The 22,790-nt window shown below is 35.5% G+C and overlaps 1 protein-coding gene across 3 annotated transcripts in view; it reads right to left on the bottom strand.

Annotated features, from left to right (window-relative positions):
* Positions 1–22,790, bottom strand: part of LOC115438200 (multiple epidermal growth factor-like domains protein 11) — a 323,683-nt gene that overhangs the window by 47,983 nt on the left and 252,910 nt on the right. For all 3 annotated transcript variants that reach the window (XM_030161642.1, XM_030161650.1, XM_030161657.1), the window contains exons 15-16: positions 18,157–18,303; positions 15,682–15,816 (exon numbers count right to left, since the gene is read on the bottom strand). In XM_030161642.1, coding sequence (XP_030017502.1) covers positions 15,682–15,816; positions 18,157–18,303 — 282 coding nt within the window. The remainder of the gene's footprint in view (positions 1–15,681; positions 15,817–18,156; positions 18,304–22,790) is intronic.

Raw genomic sequence — 22,790 nt, 5'->3', positions numbered from 1 at the left:
GTTATAAATATTATGAGCTGGCATTTCACTTGACCTTCCCTCATAATACTAAACTTTAAACTGCTTAATGAGTTCTTACTTTGCACAGCACAGTGTGCTCACGGTCAGCTTCATAAAACATTACGATTGTGTTACAGCTTTATGAATGTGTGCTGTGTGCCGCTAATGTTAATGTTTAAGCAGTTACACATCACTGGACATACATACACTACTGCTCTCCACTAATTTGCATTTTCAAAGTACTTCAAATGTATTGTCCTTATTATGTGCATTTTCCTGTATATGATTATAATATACATTAATGAGTAACATGCATTGAGTTAAAAAAAAAAAAAATACAATAAGTGCAGGATGGGATGCTTAAATATTTTATGTCTACAGCATGTGTCTGGAAAAACTGCAGCTATCTGACAGATTCATGGACTTCAAGGATTAATCATGTTTGCTATTTTTTATTTAGTGCCACCAGGTTGTGAAGGCGTTGACCTTCCTTGTTATCTTCATTAGCAATTTCTTCAAACATCTTCTCAAATGAAACTACTGGTCAGATTCACTTCAAATGTTTTTATGTAGCTTTCTTAGAACAATGTCTACAAATTTAGGATTTTTGAACTTTTGACAAGTATTTGAAACATCAAAAATTTGCCTTTATTTATAATGGGCTGTATTGTGATGGCTTATAACATGGAAATGATTACAGATATCAATATAAGTCGTATATGAACTTTCATTTAATTAGTTGAGTTCTCCTCCAGTGAAAGTACCACCCACTTCTGTTGGGAGGTTGAGCTCCTGCAACCAGACCACAGGACTCTAATGTAGCACCAGAATCTGACAACCTCGCAAATTCAAGTTGTTACTGTTTCTTGATAGAAGAAGCCAGTGAGATACAGGGTCATTGGTCCTATTTTTTTTTTATCACTGCAGTGGTTTTGTTTGTATCAAATGCCTTAAAAGCAATAAAACACTGGTCTATAATTTTTTGGCAATCATTTTCTTCAGATATAAATTGTGCTAAATCTTACATATTTTGATAAGACGAACTGAAAAACAAATGATAAAAGTCCTGGTTGACTTATGTTTTCTAGATATATGATATTATTATTATTATTATTATTATTATTATTATTATTATTATTATTGTATATTGTATACACATAGGTCTATGTATATTTACATAATAGATTCATAAATTTTAGACAAAAAAGGGATGTGAAAAGTAAATGTACTCTAATGTTCAGTGTTCAGTTGAAGTACTGAATTTCTTATTAATTCACGCAGTTTCCCATTTTGACCTGTTCCAGCCAGTGGGCTGTACTGCCTCATCTCCCCCTCTTTGTGTGTGTTAATAATGAGTGTTTTTACTGTAAAAGGCCAGGAATGCCATTCCAGACTTCCTTCTTCCACATACAGATGTGGAGCCCTCTCATTGGATGCTGCTGCTAATTACCTGAGCCCCGCCCACCAGCTGATCATACTAAACCAGCTCCAGCTGACTGCACTGTGTGTTCTGCTCAGTCTGGCTCGGATGCCTTTTGTTTGTGGTTATGTTGCATTTTGCTCGTTTGTGAACTCTCCTTGCTCTGTATCGTTAACTTTGGTGTTGTAAGTATTTGACTTGTGTTAATTTAGTAGCTTTGACCTGTTCCAGCACCTGGAGTGTATCCACTAGTTGCTGTAAATTTGTGTTAATTAACACCTTTTGTTTGTGGTCTTGGTGAAACCACCTTTTGTTGACCCGTTGTCTTTTTTTTTTGTTACCCTTTTGTCCACTGCTAGCCAGTGTGAGCTAGTTCTTTTTGTTTGCCCTTTTGGTTCTAGTTTGAACTTTAAAACATTAACTGTATCTTTGATAGGAGTGGCTGTCTAGAGTAGAAGTAGCCTTCTTGTATTTAGCCACCAGCCCATGTATGTTGGTAGATAGAAGTGGTTCTTTTCTGTGGAGTTTTATTTTGGGCTCCCCCACCAGCCCTAGGCAGACTAGCTATTACCCTTTTTGTTGGCAGTACCTGTACAGCCCTCCCTTAGTTTTGTAACCCTGTATTTTTTGTAAATACTCTTACAGAGAACTACAATAAAATTGCTCTCTATGCAAACTGCAAATTTTCAACTTTTTTTTTTTTTTTTTTGTTACTTCCTTTACTCGCTCCTCTCCTAGCAGAGCTGGGTTATAACATGACCCAGTACTGTAGTTTGAGCAGCAACATGGTGCACTGGTTAGCTTTGTAGAGTTTGTGTGTCCGCCTCATGTCTATAGTGGATTTGCTACGTGTACTCTGGCTTCCTCCCATCAAAGACATCCACCTTAATAGGTTACTTGGTCAGTCCAAAATGCCTGTAGGTGTGGGTGACTGGCTGTTAATCTGTATATGTCACCCTGTGGTGAACTGGTGACATGTCCAGGGTGTACCCCGCCTTAGCCTGATGGTAGAGGCTTCAGAGGATTATGTGGTTATGGAAAATGAATGAATTACTTATCTTGAAAGTTATAGCCAACTAGCACTCTTAACTTTTTTTTGGTTTATCATTTGTTAGTTAAATCACAACCTTTTTTTTAACTACTTTTATTGTGGTTTTTCAAACAGGGTACAATGGGCCTCATTCACAAATATGTGCATGGAAATGTTCTTACTTTGCACACAAAATAAGTGCGTATGCAAAATCACTGTGGGATTCATTGACACCTGCGCACCAGCCGATTTTGTCCTCACCACCTTGTGTGTGTGTGTGAGAATCCGAATCATTCTACATTGACAGGCATGTGTTTGCAATTTATGATTCACATACTACCACACCCCCATCTCCATATAAGGAAGCCGCTTGCCTAGAGTTAATTTGTGAATGAAGGAAGCAGTTACGTGAGGAGCGAAGTAGTAAATTTCAGTTTGTTAGACGGGATGGTGCCAAAAGGCAAAAAACAAGACCTTTACAACCACAGAAATTGAAACAATTGTATCTGAGGTGGAAGCCAGAAAAGGAATACTTTTTAAGAGTGTCTCCTCAGGGGTGACGATGGTTTTAAAAAAAAAAAAAAAGATGCCTGGACCACAATAACCAAGGCTGTTGATGTAGTGTCCCCAGAGAAGTGCACTGTGGCCCAGGTGAAAAAAAGTGGTTCAACATGGTTGAAGCCAAAAAACACATTACAGACCAGAACAAGAAGGAGACTGGTGGAGGACAAGGTCCGCCTGATTTAAGAACAATAACTGGACAAACATCCATTTCGAAATGTACTTTCTCATATATTCCTTTGTAAACTAGGACTGTTGTTATCCTTGAATATTTTAATTGTCACAATGATGAGGGTGAAAGTGTCAATTTCATGGTGGTTTAATAATTAATAATAATATATATATAATAATAATTAAATCTCTTTAATGAATTGGTTTTATATGCTCTGCATGTACTTAAAAGGTATGTGTTTGCATTTTCTCAGTTAGTTTGGCCTTCCTCATTTATGCGTATGCATGGTCTGAGGCAGTTCTAAATTTGTTCACAGAGTAAGAAAATGTTGATGAATCCAGGATTTGTGCGTCAAATGATCGTATGCATAATTTAAGCACAGATTTGTGTGTACGCACTGTTTGTGAATGAGGCCCACTGAGATACATATACTACAAGTTTCCGAAGAGGACTGTGGAGGATGAGTAAATAAATACGCACCAAACAAGATGAAACAAAGCAACAACAACAGGAGAAAAAAAAACACAAACACGGAGGATGTCATATGCTCTGTTTTTTTTTTTTGTTTTTAACCTATTTATGAAGAGTTATTCTTAATATAATAGTCGATGAATGGTTGCCATGTTGAATAAAATATACCTACTTTGCCTTTTAGGGAGTATCGTACTTTTTCTCGCTGCGAGTGCTTCATAACATCATTGAGAAAAGCTAGATGAGCTGGAGGGTTTTTATGTTTCCAACTGAGCAAAATTAACCTTGTTGCCCTCAATGTCACAAAGCATATCAATATCTTACGGTTCCTTGAGAGAGCAAGCTCCTGTACTGCAGATCCAACCCCAAATATGGCAAGGATTGGGTCTGGTGTTAGGGGTTTCTTGATCATTTTAAATAATATTTGAAATATCTTAGTCCAGTATGTAGTGATGCTTGGGCAGGACCAAAACATGTCTGCCAAAGAAGCTGAAGTCACAGGATGGGTTCACAGCAGGGAGCGTTTAGGAGAGTTTCAGTTTTGATAGATGAAGCCGGTGTAAAACTTTGCAAAAAGTCCATGTTTGGCACACACCAAAGAAGAGTGTACCTGGTCCTGAGCCTTTGTCCGTGAGATTTCCACTCCCAGGTCTTACTGCCAAGTGTTTTTTAAATGATCCAATGTGATGATACAATCTACTTGTGAAAGACTATTATAAATCTTAGAAACTGACCTTTTCTTTAAGGAATGAGATAAAACACCAAGTCCATAATGGGTTCGGGGGGCTGATCGGGAAGGACAGAAATTATTTTTTTTTGCCAAAATGCGTACTTGCAAATATTTGAAAAAAAAAATCTTTGTTATGTATGTTGAACTTTTCCTGTAATTGATGAAATGTTGGAAAAATCTTATACAGTTCTTGTATGGACCATATTCCTTTCAGGTACTATTGATGAAATGAAGTATCTGAAAGTGCAGGGGTGAATGTGTGGTTAAAGTATCACATCTTTTATTTTGGAAGCCTTCTGCTTGTAGATCACTATAACTGAACAAAATGACTCTGTATTTATAAAAGTTGACCTCATAAAAGCTAACTCACCAAGATAAAAACAATGTCAAAGACACTGCAAGATGAAGACATAGAAGGCAACAGGATTAATATGTGCAGTTATGTCAGTGTTTTGATGATAGACAAACAAGCAAACATGGAAACATAATGGCAGTTCATATTTCTGTAAATCCAGGTCCCCATGAGATATAAATATGAAAATGGAAAGGTTTGGAAACCATTGTGCAAAACTAACCCGGTCTAATATAAATAAAGTGACAAAAGCCCTAAAACTGTGTTTTTCAAACTTGGGGTCAGGACCCCATGTGGGATCGCCTGGAATTCAAATGGGTCACCTGAACTTTCTAGTACTTGATTAAAAAAACCAAAAACAAAACAACAACTTACTAATAAAAAATATATGGTGAGTTGAGAGACAATCAAAATCCATAAAAAACATGACAAACTCTGAAGCTGAAACTGAGGCACTGTGGTTCTGTTTATCTGTCAAATGTTCATTGTGGTCAGTTTCAGATGCTGCAGCTCTTTCATAATTCATAGTTTGAGTTATTGTTTGTTCAGTATTAATTGTCAGCCTTATAAATCCGAGCTGGACTGACTGTACATATCCTGATCAAGGAAAAAAAAATTCTCACTTTGTGCAGTAATCTACACCTGACTTTTCTGCCTCTGTCCACTAAATGTCGTCTAAAATTAATGTTTATTTGCAATATAGTATAGCAAACTATTACATAATCAAAAACAAATACATTTGAGGAAAAAAAATGTCTTCGTTGTGAATGTCTGGGGTCACCAGAAATTAGTGATGTTAAAATGGGGTCACGAGCCAAAAAGGGTTGTGAACCACTGTTTTAGTATGTTCTAGTTGCTGTTTGATGTTTACATATATAAGTTCACAGTAATGTTAAGTTGATATTCTGTTATGAGGGATTCCGCCTAGGAGGGCGCTGTTAGGGGAGGCCGGGGGATAAGGGTAAAGACAGAGAGTTGAGTTGGTCTGTATTGTGCGTTGGAGCTGATTAAAAAGTTATGAGAAAGACCCTGTACCTGTTCTGACTGATTTGTTCCTTCATACACACCCACATCGCTTACAATAGCCCATAGAACATTTGTTGTGTTATTGCTAAAACTGTCTATTAATTGTAGCAGCTGGATAACATAGAATCCTTATCATGTGCATTTATAGTAAATAAAGAAGGTTGTGTGTATGTTGTGTAGGCTATGTTGCATGTGAGTGAGGGAAGTAGACCATTCCATTGTTTTTCATCTAAAATGGCTGAGATGTCTTTTGAAAAAATAAAGGAAGGTCCGCACAACCTGTCAGCTCCCAAAAAGTTTATTATACCAAGTAGTGACGTTTCAGGCTGAGGCCCTTCATCAGACTAAGGACAGATAGAAATGCACAGCTGTTTTATATAGAGGCTAATCACAGTATCACGTGACATGTGAATATACGTCATTTTAGATAAATTAAAAAAAAACAAAAAAACTTGTCAAACATGGAATTAATCATAAAAAGTCGACAGTCAAATATTGACAAATACAGCGATCCAGCTACTTATCATACAAATATAAACAGATATTAATTAAATTTCTTCACATTCATATAAGTCCATGATCAAAAACAAATAAATTTTAGCAAAAAAAAAAAAAGTCTCTATGTTGAATGTCTGGGGTCACCAGAAATTTGTGATGTTAAAATGGGGTCACAAGTAAAAAAAAGGTTGGGAACCACTGAACTAAAAAGACTAACTGTACTCCAACTGTACTGGAGTACAGTTGGTGTCGGCTGCTGCCTTATCGCTACAGACAGCTGCCTGTCAGCCAGCTGAGCTCATGAAAAGGAAGAAAAAAAAACTAAAAAGACTAAAAAGGTAACTCCTGCTAACGACAGTTGGGAGAGGACTTTCACCATTATTATGTGGCGTTTGTGTCCAATACCAAAGTGCTGAAGCAGGTCCAGGTCCAACGCTTTCTTCAGGAAACCCCACAAACAGAAGCCTGAACCTCTGTTCAAAACCACCAGACTGAACAGCCTGAACAGTGATTGGTAATTACAGCTGTCAATCACATATTCAACCACCCTACATATCTGAAAAGGCATGTGATTGGTCAAAATCTACATCATGAGCAGGAAATAAAAGCAAGGAGTAGTTGAAGAACTTTTGTGTCCACTTAAACCACATGAATTCCAATAATTATGAAATTTTTGCCCAGCGTTGTCAAAAAAAGCAACTACAGCAGCTTGAAGGTACAAACCCATAAATTCATTCTCCACCACTTTGCCCTCTGGCTTCAGTCTGTCTGTCTTCTCATGTTTTACGCACTGTGGTGACAGACCAGTGGGAAACAGTGTTTATGTTTGATATATGCTCATAGGCAAGCTGCCGAGAAAGCAAACAGTAAATTATGAATGAATTTAAGTTATTAAAAATAAACAAAAGACTTCATGAAATATTCCTAGGTAAAGTAAGTAGTTTTAGTCATTTGTGTTATAACATAAAGAACTTAGACATTAAATTAAATTAAATTAGGTTCTTTCATTTCTGAAACACAAACACATTCTCTACAGCTGAGGTTTGAACGGCTGAACGGGGCAGATTAAAGCAGACTGATCAAAGTTAAGACCTAGTTAAACCCAGTTAAATATGGAACTGTGGTGCTGACTTTGACACAGTGGGTTTCAGATGTCTTTATGCCCAAGCATTTCGACTCAGTAACAACGGCTTCTTACTTCTCCCACCCTCAGGCCGAACTACAAGTAATAAAGTTTGAAGAATATGTTTCTATAGTATTTTTACTGACGGCCTCAAAGGTTACTGGTGCGGGAATATAGTTATTTGTTTTCTGTGTTAACATCCCCTTTCATGTTTTGATGCTTGAGGCTCATATAACCATTTTTTGACCATGGTACATATCTTCTGAATAATGAGCCTGATGAGGCCTAAAGTCATGAACACAGCAGTAATGCACCTATGTCTGCTGACAATGTACAGTAACGGAAAAAAATATTTGACCACCCCTTGTTTTCTTTCATTTCTTGTTCATTTTAATGCCTGGTACAACTAAAGATACATTTGTTTAGACAAATATGATAACAACAAAAATAGTTCATAAGAGTTTAATTTCAGAGCTGATATCTGAACATTTTCCATGTTTTCTTGATAATAACTAAAATCACTTCAGTTCTTACATCAATAGCTATGGCACTGTGCTGCCAAAAACAGTGCTTTTAGACATTCCATGTTTTCTTTTCTGTCTGTTTTAGTCACATAATACAGGAGTTAGTACTTAATTGCATAACCATTGTTTTTGATGACTTTTGATGGTCTAATAATTTTTCTGTGACTGTATATTAAAATCTATCATATGGGATTTTTGCGTGTTTCTGTTGAATTACCTGATGAAAAGCAACACTGATGATTTTGATGTTCGATCATAAAGAAAAAAATATTCATAAGAATAAGCAAAAGTTAAAGAAAACCTGCAAGGCCAAATTGTCTCAATTATAAAGGAATATCTTTTAGTTTCTGTATTTAACATGCTATTCCAATACAACCTAACCTGCATCAGCTCAAACATGGCTCAAATGTAACCCCAATCTAACAAATGTAGAGTGGATGCTGACACAGCGTAATAGGGTGTATATGTGCTTACTGCAAACCTAAAAATAGACCAGCCTTGTATTTGTATTTTTTATGCAAGGTGTAACCTTTGAACATAAAAATGCATTATCTATATGTTTAAATTAATCTACAGCTGTTTTTCCAAAATGGGTTGCTGATGTGTTTTATCAGGTCAGTAATTGGATGAGAAAACTCATAGCAATAAAATAATATGTAAATTCATATTCTGAATTTAAACAGAAGACAAGTGTGAAAACATTATGAATATTGGCCTCATTGAAGTCATGTGGAATGCAGAGTAGAAGCCTCAGTTGTAAAAGATGTAACAAGATGGAAATGATGTAAAACGATGCAACAAGACTAAAAGATGTAACAAGTTGGACATGATGTAAAATATGTCACAAGGTATAAGACAAAAACATGTAAAAGATGGAAAGAGATGAACTGACATAAAACATGAAACAAGACTAAAGAGATGTAAAAGATATAAAAAGACAAAAATAACATAAAGAACCTTTCAGAGACAGTGTTTTGCTCAATGGAAACTCATGACGTATTTGTGAGTTTGGATCTCGAGGAGGCACTAAATTTATCTTTTTGCTTTTAAGCTTAAGTCGTTTGTAAATCACTGACTTATGAGGAAACAGTAATTTAACTGGCAGTTTAGTTTTGACAGTTATGTATTGTTTTCTGTCTCCTGCATCCTAACAAAACAAACAGCAAACTGTACTAAAGAAATGAATAAAAGTCAAATTTAAGAACATGAACAATGATCATTGATTATTTTAATTACCACACTTGATCATCCTATTGGCATTTATTTTTCTAGTACCTGTCCTAGTTGTTGCCTCATAGCTTTATTGCGTACATATGCCACTGTAGTTTGCTGGTATTATACAGAAAAATGTATTATTCAAGAGTTGAAGACAACACAGTCTTAAATACTGTCTGCAACTCAGTTCTACACTGTACATGCACAACAGTGAAGTCAGTAAAAATGTACATATTATGCATTACTGTCGGCAGAAACCTCGTAAGTCCATTTATGTTTTTTCTTTTGTCATAAAATGATTCTATTGGTCAATCTTCACATTGGCCAGAAGGGTTTAGAAATATTTAACCCATGAAAAATGTTGAAAATGGCTTGTGACTACCTGAGGTGGGAAATCCCAGCTCCATAATGTAAAACTCCTGCTATGTATTTGTTCCAACCAGTCACTGAACCAGCCCATTTTGATGAGCACAACTCCTCCTCCAAGCAGATGGATATTTAGTGGAATCACCTGTGTTAAGTGAACAGGTAGAACATGGCAGGACTTTTACTCTATGGAGCTGGGATTTCCCACCTCTGGTGACTACATCTCTTAACTCCATTCATTTATTTACAATATACATTGTTCTTCCAGTTTCCTGAAAAATAACTGTTTTGGACATAAGAGATTTCCGTTCAACAGCGACAATATTTTACATTTGTTTAAAATGTGTAACGCTCACCCATAAAAGGTTGTTTATTTCTTCACACTTTGATAATTTTGTGCGTTTGTGACTATTTTGCAAATAAGAGCAACAGTAGCATTAGTCTAATTTTCATGCGTCATGTGTTGTAACAGAACTGTGAGGCTAAAACATAATGGTTTATTTTGCCATTATCCACCTGTAGAATATGTTCATAGTATTTAAATTATATAGCATGTTAATATCATTTCAATCTATATATTATGCCACTTGTATATCCACCTGTATAACATGTCCATAATCTGTACATTATGTCTCTACCACTTCAATACTGTATATTGCAAAATTTATTAATCTGTACTATTATATATATATATATATATATATATATATATATATATATATATATATATATATATATATATATATATATATATATAATATTATTATATACAATCCATATAGGATATAATCCATATAGTATATTTATAGCAACCCCAAAATCTATCATGTATAGTATATACATACTGTCTACTGACTGCATTTCTGGTTAGATGCTGCTAATCTAATCTAATCTAATCTAATCTAATCTAATCTAATCTAACCTAATGTAACATAATGTAATCTAATTTAATCTAATGTAATCTAATCTAATGTAATCTAATGTAATCTAATCTAATCTAATCTAATCTAAAATGCACATATGAGACGTCATTTTAAAGGGTATAAACCACATCAGTCCTGAACCTAATACTAGTGACCTAGTGGATGTTACAATTGTCTTGTCCTGGTTAGAGTATAATTATCGTATCATTACAAGGTGGTGAAAGCCTTTAGTTAATGTTACTCTCTAACTCTTCCAGACACACTGAGTTGTCTCCTTTTGAGACGCTGTAGACCTTTTAAGTGTTTATAGTCAATACAATCGTTAACTGGCACAAAAGTGTAGCATAGTTGGTGTGGAGTGTTTCAGACTCTTCAGGCCGTTAAAAGCCCCCACGCCGGACATCTGATTTATCAAGGCTCACCCAGTTATCTATGGGGTTGCTCAAAGATGCAGCGGCCAGCAGAATGGCTAATGTAGGACAGGGCATGACTAAGCCTGTCTTCATGTTTAATGATGATGAATATTTCACAGCACACTCCACCACCGCCTCTATTTAAAATTCGACTTGGCAACGAACCTTGGGCCAACCGCCTTCATAGGAGAATTAACACCTGTTTAACCTGCAGAGGAACCACATCAAACAGTCCAAGGCCTCAGCAGCTAGTGACGAACACAAGGAACTTACAAAAAGGTTATTCACATGAAATGAAGAGGTAGGAGAGCAGAATTCACATGAAATGCAGATGTAGGAGAGCAGAAAAGACTCAAGGATTTGGATTTTTACACTGACTGCCAGCATTTCAAATTTTAAATGTGTACTCAAAGGCTTTGCTGTAAAATAATACAAACCTAATTAGCCAGTTCAGGTTTTGACAAAAAAAAAACAAAACAAGAGGGTGGCCAGAGACTAGGTTTCTATACCTACCTGGCCCACTTTCATACACTTACTCAGAAATAGTTGAATTTTTGATTCCAAGACGGATCCATCTTATGATGCCATATATTGATATTCTACAACTATCTCAACCATAGCAGCTGAACTCACCTCCATCTGCCATCACCTTGCACCAGCAATATTTCCTAAAAATCACATCAAAGCTCTTATGCACTTTTATCAACTTGTACATCATTCATGCATATAACACTTAAATAGAGTCTTTAATACATATCCAGCTCCATATAATGACCAAACATGACCTTTGACCTGAACTCATTTGAATATCATGTTGGAAAATACAACAAAATCATTAGGTTGGACTTTTAAAATCTAAAATAACATTTTTGCCCACCTTGCTTGAAATATGTTAAATACACTGTATTTATACATAAAATACAATCAAACCTTAGAATCTTTAAAAGTTTTAGAAGAGCGAGATGTTCAATTTTAAGGCAAACAAAGAAGGTTTAAAAATTACACATTATACGCAGAAGTGAATGGAACATCCCACATGATCACCTAAACATGTCTTATTTACAAATGTTTGTTGTATTATATGATCATAAGTATTTGTTGCTTTAATGGGACTCCTTTCCAGTTGAGTAAATCATGTCACTATTAATACAAAAGAGTTACATACTTTGTATTAAAGACACTATCAACACTAAAAGGGATCAGTTTTGGAGATGCTTGAGTCATGCATGACTGAACATGGTCCAAAATGATTTTCTACACATAATTATGCATTTTACTGAGCTGGACACACCTATTTATAAAACAAAAAAAAGGACACCACACCTTCTGAAGGCTATGGAAACCCACGAGTATCTATGTAAATGAAAAATACCTGAGTTGTTCAGTTTTTCAGATTACTTTAACCCAGTGTTTCTCAAACTTTTTACAGTGGAGAATCCCTTTTTTAGCCAAGTACACCCAACTCTCGCTTCAGCATTTTTGACTGAAAAAAATTTGGCGAAATTTGTTCCTGTGCCAAAGGTGTCTGTTTATATTTTCAAAACTCTGTAAACGAACAACATATATTTAACTATAATACATAAAAAACCCCAGATTTTTAAAAGTAAATTCTGTGTGCAAAATATAAACTGAAAAGTACCCTCTTTCATTGATTTAAAAAAAAAAAAAAAAAAGTCATTAATTCATAAATGAATGAATCAATAACAAATGATTACTTAGCTACTCAAATAAACTAATTCTGAATAATATAAAATAGAAATGGTCTTAAAATGTTCCCAAAGCTTAAACAAGATGATTGAAAATAAAACTATTATATGAATGTATTTATTGTGTTTCATATTTCAGCATTAATTGTCATTATTTATTTTATATTCAGTACATGATGACTTATTTAATGTATTTTTCCCAAAAAATGTCAAGTACCCCTTGGGCTTCTTCCAAGTACCCCTGGGGGTACATGTACCCCACTTTAGGAACCCCTGCTTTAACCAGTAATCAAACCAACCAACTAATAAACCAATTGACTTTTGTTCCTTTGTTTTTGTCTGAAATGCTTTTTTCCTTTTCGTGGTGTAAAAAAAACCTCAGATAAAGCACTGTACTTATACTTTAAATTATCCAACATCGTGCTATTTCTCTGACATACACGACTGAAATAGGTTATAAATATGGATCGCTGCGTTATGAAAATGTTCTGTCTGCAAATTAGGGTCAACCATAAGTAAAGGGCTGCTTCTCATCTTTCATTTCACTATTATTCATACAAAACACATTCTTCTACATACTGCATTTATTGAACTCAGTCCTCATCACTGAATCAACACATAACATTAAATATTCAAATGTCCATTCTTAAGCATTGAGAGCTAACAGCTAACATTACACCTTTCTCATGAGGTGAACTGGAGTCACTGTTAGGCCTATTTGAGTCCAGTCTACATGTCAACAGTGGCCCCTGTTGGAGCTGAGGTCAATAGTATTACAGACTCGCTGCGGTCATTTGTCTTCAGATTCATTAACAAAATGCTGCCTTTTATTGATCTTGTTGGAGTTGTTTTGTTTTCCTCTGTGGGTGTTGGGGGCTGGATTGAGATGATCCACAGACTTTATTTTGCAGATATAATGAGAGAAATAATCAGAAGTTGGACTGGGGATAAGATCTGTCACCATAGTGATCTGCTTCTAGGACTCAATGATCTATGTGGTGGTCCTGCGAACATCAGCATCATTTACATTTATTAAAGCTGAGTCCCATGGGCCTGGTACCGCTTAAAATCATTATTTAACTTTAAAGTTCTAAGGTTGTCCAAACAAAGGCTGCGAGGTATCAGCATGACTCCATTCAATTCTAGAGACTGTGAAAACTCTGGAGCCTGCTGATTGGTCAGAATCATTACTATTAGTGTGTGTGAGATGAGAATGAATGAACCTGGGCTACCTAACCTTCCTAGCCAAACTACGAGGGCCGTTCAATAAGTTCATGGCCTCACTCAGAACAGAACAACACAGACTGATAATTTATATTTTATTTTTCAACATAATCTCCATTTACAGCAATGCACTTGGTCCATCGATGTTCAAGCATCACTATCCCATCATGAAAGAATGTAACATCCTGTATTATAACAACCAGTATTTCTGGGTGAGGCCATGAACTTATTGAACAGCCCTCGTACAACTGCTCACTGTCATCTATGTTTTATTTATTTCATTACATTCAATTATTATGATGTGATTTCAACCTCAATTCCCAAAAAAGTTGGGAGGTTGTGTAAAATGTAAATAATAGCAGAATGTAATGACCTACAAATCCAATAAATCCATATTTTTCTAACAACAGAATACTTATTTTAAGAAAAATATTTTTGAAATTGATGGCAGCAACAAGTTTGGATGGGGTCAACGAAAGGCTGGAAAAGGAAGTGGTACTAAAAAGAAACACCTAGAGGATGATTTTGCAATTATGTGAATTGGCAACACAATTCTGAGAATGTGGAAAAATCTGGAGATAATCAATACTGGATGTCAGTGATCTTTGAGTCCTCAGACAGGACTGCGTTAAAACCAGCCATTATCCTGTGATGGAAATCACTGTATGCACTTAGGAACACTTTCGGAATTCATGCTCTGTGAAGACAGTTTTCTGTGGCATCCGCAAATGCAGGGTTGAGTTCTGTCATGAAAACAATGAACCACATGAGAATCTTACAGGAAAGCTGCCATCTTGTCTGGGCCAAAGCTCATCTAAAATGGACTGAGATAAAGTGGGAAACTATTCTGTAGTCAAATACACAGAAAATTGAAATTCTCTGAGGAAATTATGAACACATATTTTCCATACTCTACTGTGAATAAAATATGGGCTTATGAGATTTGAAAATGATTAAATTGTGCTTTTATTTACATTTTACAGTGTCCCTGTTTTTGTGGGAAATAACACTGGTAGAAATACTCTCCTGGAACAAGGGTAAATATTTCCTTTGCACAGTATCATGATTGTCCTTGTTCATCCTCTGTTTATCTGTGCGCTTTTGCTTTGAAAGTCTCCCTTGCTACATGTAAGGCCAACAACATATAAATTTATAGTCAAATAAACTCAACAACCCGTATTCAGAACAGTAATGGAGGGTGTCAGACCTGTCCAAGGAAGTGTGGACACAGGTCTGGCTTTGTGAGAAAACATGTCCAGTGTTGGAGGTCCATGCATTCCTTTGTTTGACAATAAGCTACGTTCAGGCAGTACTTTATCTGCTATAGAAAACGGAGTACCAACAGTGAGTCCACTTGAGTTGAGCTGGTACCATGGTGGGGAAACACCAGTAAGAGTCCAGAAGGCTCAACAAGACACGTAGGTTTCTAAAAGTGCAATTACATAAAAATGTTTACATGTATAAATTATCCTTTCACAAAAAATGTGAATAACCTGAGTAAATATGAACAACCACAAACATCTTAACAGAAGTAAATGCAATTTTACCAATGTTTTGTCTGTTACTAAATGTTTTGTGTATTTGTAGATCCACTGTGATCTGTAAGTTGTAATACACATGTATAAATGATAAGCTGAGACATAATATTGCTAAAACTGCATTTTTTTTTTTTTAACATATCACGTTGTTCATGTTATTCACATTTTTAAGGAACTTAAAGGAGCTTTGTAGGCATAAACATTTTCATTATGTAATTGTACTTTTTTCACTGTTATTATTTGACCAGTTCGGCCCATTTGAGATCATATTGGACTGAATGTAGCCTCTGAACTAAATGAGTTTGACACCCCCGCCGTAGGGGACACTTATTACTACAAACTGAACCCATTTAACCCTCTGATAATAGCTACAAAAACCTTTAACTAACCTTGGTTGCAGAGGGAGCCGAAGAAGCCTGGAAGACACTCACAGTGCCCGGTGATGTGGTGGCAGGCGCCGTCACTGTGGATACACTGTGGACAGGACTGGCTGCAGCGATGGCCGTAGAAACCAGGAGAACAACCTGGACAGAACACACACATAACACACACCGCCGTTATACGGATGTCACTGATCGGACAGAGTGTCTGTGTGCGCATTTAAGAGAGAAGTCCATTTCAGAGTCAAAGGGAAACTCCTGATGAAGTCTGTGATTAGTCTGTGGTCATTTTAATAACACATTTCATGGTCGACTTAGTCTCATTATAAGCTACGTTTTCAGACTGCACATGTATAAGACTCTGTTATAGTCTATGTGTGCCATACATATTTGTGCATGTGTATGATAAAGTATGTGGGTGAACGTGTCCTCTAACCTTCAGCATCCTCCTTTAAGTCAAACTAGTGGCTTGGCGTCGCTTTGTTTTCCTGCCTTTAAGGATCCCTCCTCATTCATCTCTCTAAGACCTTTAATTTGCTGTAATTAATGTTACACTAAGTAGTAAGACATGCTGGTGCATGCTGGTCCAGTGCTCTGCTTGTGCGACAGGATTCTACTAATTAAGCTAATTGTTTAAACTGTGAACCGTGAGTGAAAACTTTGATTTAAAGCTTACCTTTCCTAACAGCTAACAGCTTCTTCTACAGCTTCACATTTTATTGATTTAACAGACACTGTTGTCCAAAGCGACCTACAAATACAAGCCGCAGTAGATCAAGGATGAAATAAGTGCCTTAACACACAGTCTGCCTTGATACAGGAGCCACGGAACCATGGAGCAGGTGCATGGAATAAAAGAAGTGCTTGGAAAACTAACAGATGGTTTTGAGGAATAGAGGGCAAAAAGAGCATATTAAGGGAGGGAGTATTCTGGGAAAAGGTACGACTTCAAGTGTTTTTTGAAGATGAAAGAGACTCTGCTGACTGAATCCAGTTTGGTATCTCCTCTACAGAGGCTGTTTTACATCACTACACTGGAGCAAACTTTGTATCTTTCTGTCATTCAGTTGCCAAGTGATAGTGAGTTCAACTTATCTGCTGGCTGTAGTAACTAATTAAGAGTTACAATACATTTTAAAACAATAACTAATAATCCTACTAATAAATAATAACGAATAAGATTTTCCAGTTTTCTATTTTCTTCTCTATTTTTTTAAATCCAGAAAAAAAAACATCAAAATGTGAGTAAGCTGTGCTTTTTATAAGCACAAAACACAGGTTAATTAAGTCTTAATATTCTTCAACTGCAATAAACAAATAAGGAAAACAATATTTTACTGAGATATTATAAAAATAACTGTTTTAGTTTTTACTTACTAATCTAATTGGAATGTCAAATTGAGACATATATATATATATATATATATATATATATATATATATATATATATATATATATATACATATATGTGTGTATGTGTGTGTGTGTATGTGTATGATGGGTTTGTTTTTCTGATGAAAAACATGGTTAGAAATATTTTTTTCTTTTAGATAAAACAAGACTAATATCTCAGAAACAGTTTAATTTTTCATGTCCTGATGAAGACTCTGTAGTTGAAAGGCTTTGGTAATGGTGTCCCTGTAGGTAATAAAAGATTTTAAATTCTGAATTGCTTATTTTTTGAACATTTAATACTAATTATTTTCAACAGTCTTTTTTGCCGTTCCTGATTTCCATATACTCAGGCCTTGTTCTTGATGAGGACCTTCCTTTATACAAATCTACTCATGTTTTTAACAGAGCAAAGCAGCCACTTCATTTTGCATTTTTTTACATCCCTGTTTAAAGCAGCGTATGATTTTCATCACACATTTTTCTTGTAAAACCCCAGTGACAGCCTAATTATCACTAATCCATTAGTCTTTCTGTGCTTACACACCTAAATCACTTCCCTCACGGTGAACAACTTCGAAGATGACTCCATCACAAGCAGTCCGTTTGTTTACATATCAAACCCATACGTCACTTAGGCCTTTTCACAAATTTTGTCGTAAAGTGCACTGTGGGAATGGGAATTCCACACAGCCACAGCAGCAACAAAATTTCCGAAAAGGCCTGAGTGACATATTGGTTTGGTATGTAAACAAACGAACTGCACAGAAAGACTAATGGATTAGTGATAATTAGGCTCCCACTCGGGTTTAACAAATTTAAAGAAAAATTTGTGATGAAAGTCTTATGCTGCTTTAAGGTCAATATTAAGATGAATTCAATGTCGAGTGCGAAGAATAAAAGGGATATAAAAATCATTACCTCATTAGTTGATGGGGATTTTCATTACTGATGTATTAACACGTACCTGGTACATGTTCCTGCATCAATAAAAGTCTGACAGGGGCTATACTTCACACTAAGCACCACTGAGATAAGATAAGATGGTGGAGGGACAGTATGGAGGATATGTGCGTGCGATGGAGCTTTACTTCGTCTGCAGTTGGTGCCACGGTAACCGGGGGCGCACACACAGGTGCCGTCTTCTGGAGAACAGGAGCCTCCGTTCTCACAGGTGCAGCTGTAGGAACAGTTGGGTCCCCAGCGTCCCTCCTCACACACACTGTCGCAATGGACACCTGCAGAACACACACACAAGACACACTCACACTTCAGTCCATCACACACTATGTCACAACACCATGTAGCTGTATCACAACCAAGTTTAACCCACAGGGGTCTGAGCCTATTTTGGCTGTTTTTGAGTACTTTTGATTTTGCCTTTATATACTATTTAAAGAGATGTTTATTATAGCCATGTTTGGTATCTTTTTTTTCAGCACAACTTCATCGATCTCATCTGCCTATTATGTTTTCACTTTAACCTACTATATCAACACAAAAGGACAAAAAACACACAAAAAATATAAAATCCAATCGCATAAATAACACAAAGATGCTTAACGAACCTTTTCAAAGACTTCAAAAGTGAATATTGGTTCCAAATATTAGGTAAAAAAAAAAAGTAAATTGTGATAAATTAAAACTATACACAAATATTTGACATAAAAGCATATCTTTAAATAGGCATTTTCTACGGTTTTCTCACCCCCCAGTCCTCCCGGATTCCACATCTGGTTCAGGTGGGAGTCATTCTCACCCTTACCTGTAACGCTAATGCAGTCTGTGGATTAGAATCCACAGATTCGGCCAGTTTTTTCCATTTTGAAAAAGGACAAAAATTGACGCAGATATGGTTTCAAAAATATAACACTTGCTTTATATCACTATAATAACGCCATATCGTTTGTTTGCTCTGAGTTCAAACCATCATATCTCCGACTATATTTGCTTTATCAACATCAAATAAAAAGTGGGAGAGTGTTTCAAGTCTGTACTTTCGAATGCAGTTATCCCCAGTGGTCTACATGACCGACTTCTGACGCCACGATGTGTTGAAAATGTCATGTGATTCAGTCACGGGGCTGTGACCGTGGACCCCTAAGGGTTAAGTGAAACATTAGAACATATTCATGCAACGTCAGGGAAGTCAGAGTAAGTTCACTTAAAAGGTATCAACCTAAAATCAAAGTCCAGAATTAATTTCTTGCCAAAACTTCAGCAAATACACAGTGTATTTCTAAAACATCACGTTTCAGTACTTAATAAAGCATATCTTGCAAATATAAAACAATACATGGATCCATGACTTAAGCCAAGCCAGCAAAACTTCCATTCCAGATGGGAGCACAATGTGAAAAACAAAATGGGAAACAAAAATTACAGTCAAAACAATGCCAGCAACCAACTGTTAAAGTGAATCACAAACAAAACCTCATACAATAATAATTAAAACAAAGAGTAGGCCAAAAAAAAAAGATATGAAACTGTGAGTTACAGCTATAAAATAATAGTTATTAAAAACAGACTATTAAAAAGGATAAAAGTGAAATAAATAAAATCACATAAAGAAAACAATAAAATAAGATCATTAATATATACCATAACACAAATAAATAATGAAAATAAAATCTAGTAAAATACTTGTGCTACGTGGCTGAACTAGACTACTGTTGTCACTGATGTCATCTTAACCCATAAAGGCCCAGCGCTACTTTTATGTCAGTTCACAAAAGAAATGTTCTCTATATTTAACCACCCTTAAGTGATTTATCACCATTTATTTATAATATTCTCCTCTCTACTTTGTATTCTATCAGTATAAATCAGGTATTTTCCTGTATTTAACTTACTGATGGTGTTGATGTTCGTGAAATTTCAGATTAAAATAGATGGTTATTGAATCAAAAACAGAAAAAACTACAGAAATAGTTACTTTTTCAGTAAAATACATTGTTATTTGAACATAAATCAAGTGTTTCCATTCACTCTCATTGATCCAACTCCATGGGTTTTACTGCTGAATCAATGTTGTAGAAGATGATGGTGTTTCCATGGTAACTACAGAGCCTCTGAACATCCAAATGGGTCATATTTGATGACCATGAAAAGATGACAGTCTGCATTTTACAGCAATTATTTACATGGACTGATAGGATTAGTGGATCGACAGGTGTTAAACAGTTTAGATCAGTAGATGGTTTTGGTCGGTGATGGATGTTTGGGTTTTTATGGGTTAGAATTTTTAGTAATATATTGTAACACCATTTGATGCTTAAAATATCTGAAAATGAACTTAAAATTGAGCGCAGTATTTGGCAGCGTGTTTATACTGACTCACAGCGCCACCTGTAGAGGATGAATTACTCACAACTCACTAAATGTGAAAAAAACCATCAGAAGGAAAATTGTCTTAACTCGTGATATTATTTTATCTGTGTAGAATATTTTTCATTATTGCAGGACATGTATGTGTTTCTGAAACATGTTGTATGTGTTGTATATTTGTGTGATAGGTACAGTTTGTATTTGCAACAAAAATGCCCGAGTTTGTTGATCGTGTGTTGTTTTTGCAAATACCGCTGCATGTGAGTGAATCATGGGGCATTTGTAAAATATGTTATCTTAGCTACATTTTGACAGGAAATTAACTCCCTACTTAGTTCTTTGCTCCGTGGCTTTTAAGTGAAGTCAAACTGACTTCAATGATACTACTGAGAAAGTTTCCAAACTGTCACTTCAACATGAAAAAAGGGAAGAAAATGATGCAAACGGCTGGAAGGGAAGAATTAACAGAAGGCATTTTAAGTTCTGACCCTGCAACAGAGCTGTCAGGGGAGAAATACTGTAGTGTGAGGGAGACTGATGGTGTAGAGAGGACGGATGAGACCGATGAGTGGAAGATAGTGAACCACTGAACTAACATCCAACTGACACCATGACAGGAACATAGGAACACCACAACATATGTCCACTGTATCTGATAATTAGATTCACTTTGGTAAATCTACAGATTTAGTTCACATCATGTCTGTAAGGGTGGATCAACTGGATCGACTGGAGCTCTTGTTCCAGAGCAGATCTTTGGCTCGGTTCGATTGGACATATGTGAAGGTAACCATGCTCTGTTCTAGAACAAAACAACCGAACTGAGACCACTTCGAAGAGGTGGTCTACTATTACTACTATAACTATTACTTTTACTACTATTACTATTACTACCACTACTACTACTACTACTGCTGCTATTGCCATTACTACTATTACTACTACTACTATTAATACTACTACTACTATTACTACTACTAATATTACTATAACTACTACTACTGTTAACATTACTAATACCACTACTACGACTATTACTACTATTACTACTACTTTTACTACTATTACCACTACTACTACTAGTACTACCACTACTACTACTACTGCTATTACTATTACTACTGCTACTACTACTACTACTACAATAACTACTATTACTATTAATACTACTATTACTACTACTACTACTACTACTATTACCATTTCTACTACCACTAATACGACTATTACTACTATTACTACCATTACTACTACTACAACTACTACTATAACTTTTACAACTACTACTACTATTACTCTTCCTCCTCCTACTACTACTGCTATAACTATTATTACTACTACTACTATTACTACTACTACTACCACTACTACTATTACTATTATTACCACTTCTACTATTACTACTACTACTACTACTACTATTACTATTACTACTACTACTACTACTACTATTACTATTACTACTACTACTACTACTACTACTACTACTAGTAGTAGTACTACTACTACTACTAGTACTACTACTACTATAACTATTATTACTACTACTACTACTATTACTATTACTACTACTAGTACTACTGCTGCTACTACAACTATTATTACTATTATTATTATTATTATTATTATTATTTTTACGATTACTACTACTTTTACTACTATTACTATTACTACTACCACTACTACTACTACTACTACTACTACTACTACTATTACTACTAGTACTATTACTACTAGTACTATAACTACTATTACTATTACTACTACTACTACTATTACTACTACTACTACTACTACTGCTACTACTACTATTACTACTACTACTTCTATTACTACAACTACTACTACCACTACTACTACTACTACTACTACTATTACTATTACTACTACTACTATTACTATTACCACTACTACTACTACTACTATTACTATTACTACTACTACTACTATTACTATTACTACTACTACTATTACTATTACTACTACTACTACTACTACTACTACTACTACTATTATTACTATAAGTACTACTATTACTACTATTACCATTAATACGACTTCTTTTACTACTACTACTGCTACTACCTCACCTGCTTTTCGTTTCTGGAAAATATGGGGAAAAAAGGTTTGAGCCAATAGAAAACTCATAATGAGATCCAAAAAAGTCCAAACTATGGTAGAATCTAGTTGAATTTTTCAATGGATTTAATCATCACATCATTTTCTTATTTGTTCTGGTTGTGATGGTTGTTGAAGGTTGTGGTAGAAGTATGAGTCACTCCGCCTTCAGAAGGACAACTGCTCAAGAAAGGAAGGTGACATTTTTTCACTGGTTAAACATTTATAACATGGAGACACTTGTGTATTTTGCACTTTTTAAGGATAGAAGAACTACACA

Source organism: Sphaeramia orbicularis, chromosome 3, assembly GCF_902148855.1.
Source record: "Sphaeramia orbicularis chromosome 3, fSphaOr1.1, whole genome shotgun sequence".
In the NCBI taxonomy this organism is placed as follows: domain Eukaryota; kingdom Metazoa; phylum Chordata; class Actinopteri; order Kurtiformes; family Apogonidae; genus Sphaeramia; species Sphaeramia orbicularis.
This window is presented reverse-complemented; position numbering and strand designations above follow the sequence as displayed.